At 54.8% G+C, this 2,904-nt stretch overlaps 1 protein-coding gene across 1 annotated transcript in view; it reads right to left on the bottom strand.

Moving 5' to 3' along the window:
- Nucleotides 1-2,252: 2,252 nt before the first annotated feature.
- Nucleotides 2,253-2,904, bottom strand: part of POSPLADRAFT_1137556 (hypothetical protein) — a gene marked incomplete at both ends in the record, with an annotated part of 1,824 nt that continues 1,172 nt past the window's right edge. Inside the window, one exon of the mRNA XM_024484799.1 lies at nucleotides 2,253-2,687. Within this exon, the coding sequence (XP_024340628.1) occupies nucleotides 2,253-2,687 (435 nt within the window). The remainder of the gene's footprint in view (nucleotides 2,688-2,904) is intronic.

The raw sequence follows: 2,904 nt of genomic DNA, 5'->3' as shown, positions 1-2,904 counted from the left end.
ACCGCGCCTGACGGAGGCGATGCGGAACCTTTCAGGTTTGAGAACTACCTGATCGGTGTTATCGTCCTCATTGCCGACCTGATGGTCTGATCGACGTGACAGGGCATCAGCCTTTCCATTGGACGTCCCGGCCTTGTGCGTGATGCGGAAGTCGAAGCGAGCCAGGAACAGCGACCATTGTGCTTGACGACGCGTGAGATGCTGGGATGTACGCCAGTACTCGAGGTTCTTATGATCGGTTACGATCTCGAACTGATTGGGCAAACCCTCGAGATAGTGGCGCCAATCGTCTAGTGCCTCAATGATTGCGAGCATCTCCTTATCGTAGATCTCATAGTTACGCTGGGCAGGGTCCATAGCGTGAGACCGGAAGGCGATAGGGTGTCATTTGCCGTCGTCCTGCTTCTGCATCAACACGCTGCCAGTGGCGTAGCCCGAGGCATCAACCTCAATGCGCGTCTCCCGATTTGGGTCATATAGTGCCAAGACCGGTGTGGTAGCGAAGAGCCGCTTGAGCTCATCGAAGGCATGCTGCTCTTCCTCTCCCCAATGCCATGGGTCGTTCCCTGTGAGCCGGTCGAGTGGTCACGAGATCTTGGCGAAGTCTTTGATGAAGCGGCGGTAGAAATTGGCAAACCCCCGGAACTTCTGAACGTCCTTTTTGTTCCGGGGTACCGGCCACTCATTAATTCCTTTTAGCTTTGCGGGATCCATCGCCACCTCATCGCCACCGAACACATAGCTGACATAGTCGACTTTGGGAACATCCCATTCACACTTTTCAGGCTTCAGGAACAGATCGTTATCCTGAAGGCGACGGAGAACCTCGCGTGTGACCTTTTCATGCTCTGCTTTGTTGGTAGAGAAGATGAGTATATCGTCCAGGTACACAAGGACCTTGCCGCTGACGATGAGATCATGGAAGATCTCGTTCATCATCGCCTGGAAGGTTGCGGGGGAATTGGTGAGGCCGAAGAACATTACCAGGGGTTCGTACAGTCCCCGGTTAGTCACGAAGGCCGCCTTCCACTCGTCACCGGCTTTGATCCGGACGTTGTTATATCCCCATCGGACATCGAACTTCGTAAAGAGCATGGCACCGCGGAGCTTATCTACCATCTCGGCAATCAGCGGCAAAGGGTAGCGATTTTTGACCGTGATCGCATTTAACTGGCGATAGTCCTGTACAGGTCGAAGCATCCCCTCCTTTTTTTTGATGAAGAAGAAGGGGGATGAGATGGGCGACTTCGATTCCCATATGTACCCTTTAGCCAGTTGCTCCTTTAGGAACTTGTCCAGCTCCTCTTGCTCGTTGTTCGACAAGGGATATACCTTCGAATGGAATGTTGAGTAGCCGGGTACGAGTTCGATTGCGTGATCATACGGCTTTTTTTCTGGTAGCCGCTCTGATGCTTCCTTGGAGAAGACTTTCAGGAACTCGTGATACTGTTTAGGTACAGACTCCTCGGCGGTCTTAACGACCTTCTTCTTGATCTCCTCCTCAGCGAACAGCTGGGAGTACGTATGTCCGGCTGCGACGAACAACTGAGGGGCGCCAGGAAGCGTAATACCTTGCTCCCAGGCCTCAATCAAGTCGGCTTCGTCCCACTCGACCTCTACCGGATCTTCTTCGGGTTCGAAGTCCGGGAGCACCTTACTCCGGCAGGCACCTATGACCGACCGTTTGGACTTCGGCGAACATCTGCGTGCCGTGGGCCTGACCCCTGTATCACGCGCAGTCGCTGCTTGCTCCATCCGGCCAGTTCTCCTGGTACTGCACATTTCAGGGCATCGCAACAATTTGAGGGAGCCTTTCTCCCAATCGATTTCGGGGTTGTGCTCGCGTAGCCAATCCAACCCAACGATCACATCCTCTGGACCGATGTCCGTGACCGTAAACACCGTCTTTTCAACGTGTTCTCCTATCTGCATCTGTAGCACGGCTACTTCCGAGATGCTTCCGTCTTTGTTCAGGGTGCCGTCGATATTGTATAGCGGAATCGGTTCTTTCAGCTTCCGTGTCTGCACCTTATTCTCTACGATAAATCGCTTGTTGATAAACTTTGTGGTGGCTCCGCTGTCCACCATAGCGATTACGTCCTTGTGCCGTCTTTTCCCTTGGAGTCGAACTGGAATGTGAAAATGCTGGGACCCCTGGACCAACTCATACACCATTGCAGTTGACAATACATTATACTGATTACAAGATGATACTTGCGGCCCGACGCGTGCGGCACGAAGCGTGGACCGGATCAAAAAGACTCCTCTTTCATTGCCCGATAGTGCTCGAGCTCCTCGCGCATCGACTTCATCTGTGCCATCAAGTCCGCCAGCTCGGAACTTTCCGATTTCGCTGCAGTGGTGTTTGTACTTGCTGAGGATGAAGCGACGGGGGCGCTTGTCGCCGCCTGGGTGGAACCCGAGGCAACCGTAGCCCGCACATCGGCACGTTTTGTGTAAGGCTTGTCCTTACAGTTGGGGCACTCGAAATGTCGGTACCCTTGCTTCCCGCAGCCAAAACAACTGCCGGGGAAGTCTCCTTTTCCGATGGCCGCATTGATGCTGGCCGAAGCTCCTTGTGGTCGAGGTGCACCACCACGTGCCCCACCGCGTCCTCGGCCTCGGGCCGAGAAGAAATTGTTCAACTCAGGCCGCCGGGCCCGGCTAACGTTGAGGATTTGCTCGACCTCGGTGGCGCGCTTGTCAGCGGCTTGCCACGTGGCGAAGGTCTCGAGCTCGATCTTGCGATAGACGCGGGAGGGGATGCCGCTCAGGTACTTGTCGCGAAGTTCCAGGTCCCCATACCCGGAACAGTCCGCCGGACCCTTGAACAGCGCAGAGAATTCTGCGGCGGTGCGCTTCTCGCGCATGGTTTTGTCAGCACAGAGCTTGGTGAGCTCCACC

This window comes from Postia placenta (genome assembly GCF_002117355.1).
Source record: "Postia placenta MAD-698-R-SB12 unplaced genomic scaffold POSPLAscaffold_4, whole genome shotgun sequence".
NCBI classification, from domain to species: domain Eukaryota; kingdom Fungi; phylum Basidiomycota; class Agaricomycetes; order Polyporales; family Adustoporiaceae; genus Rhodonia; species Rhodonia placenta.
This window is presented reverse-complemented; position numbering and strand designations above follow the sequence as displayed.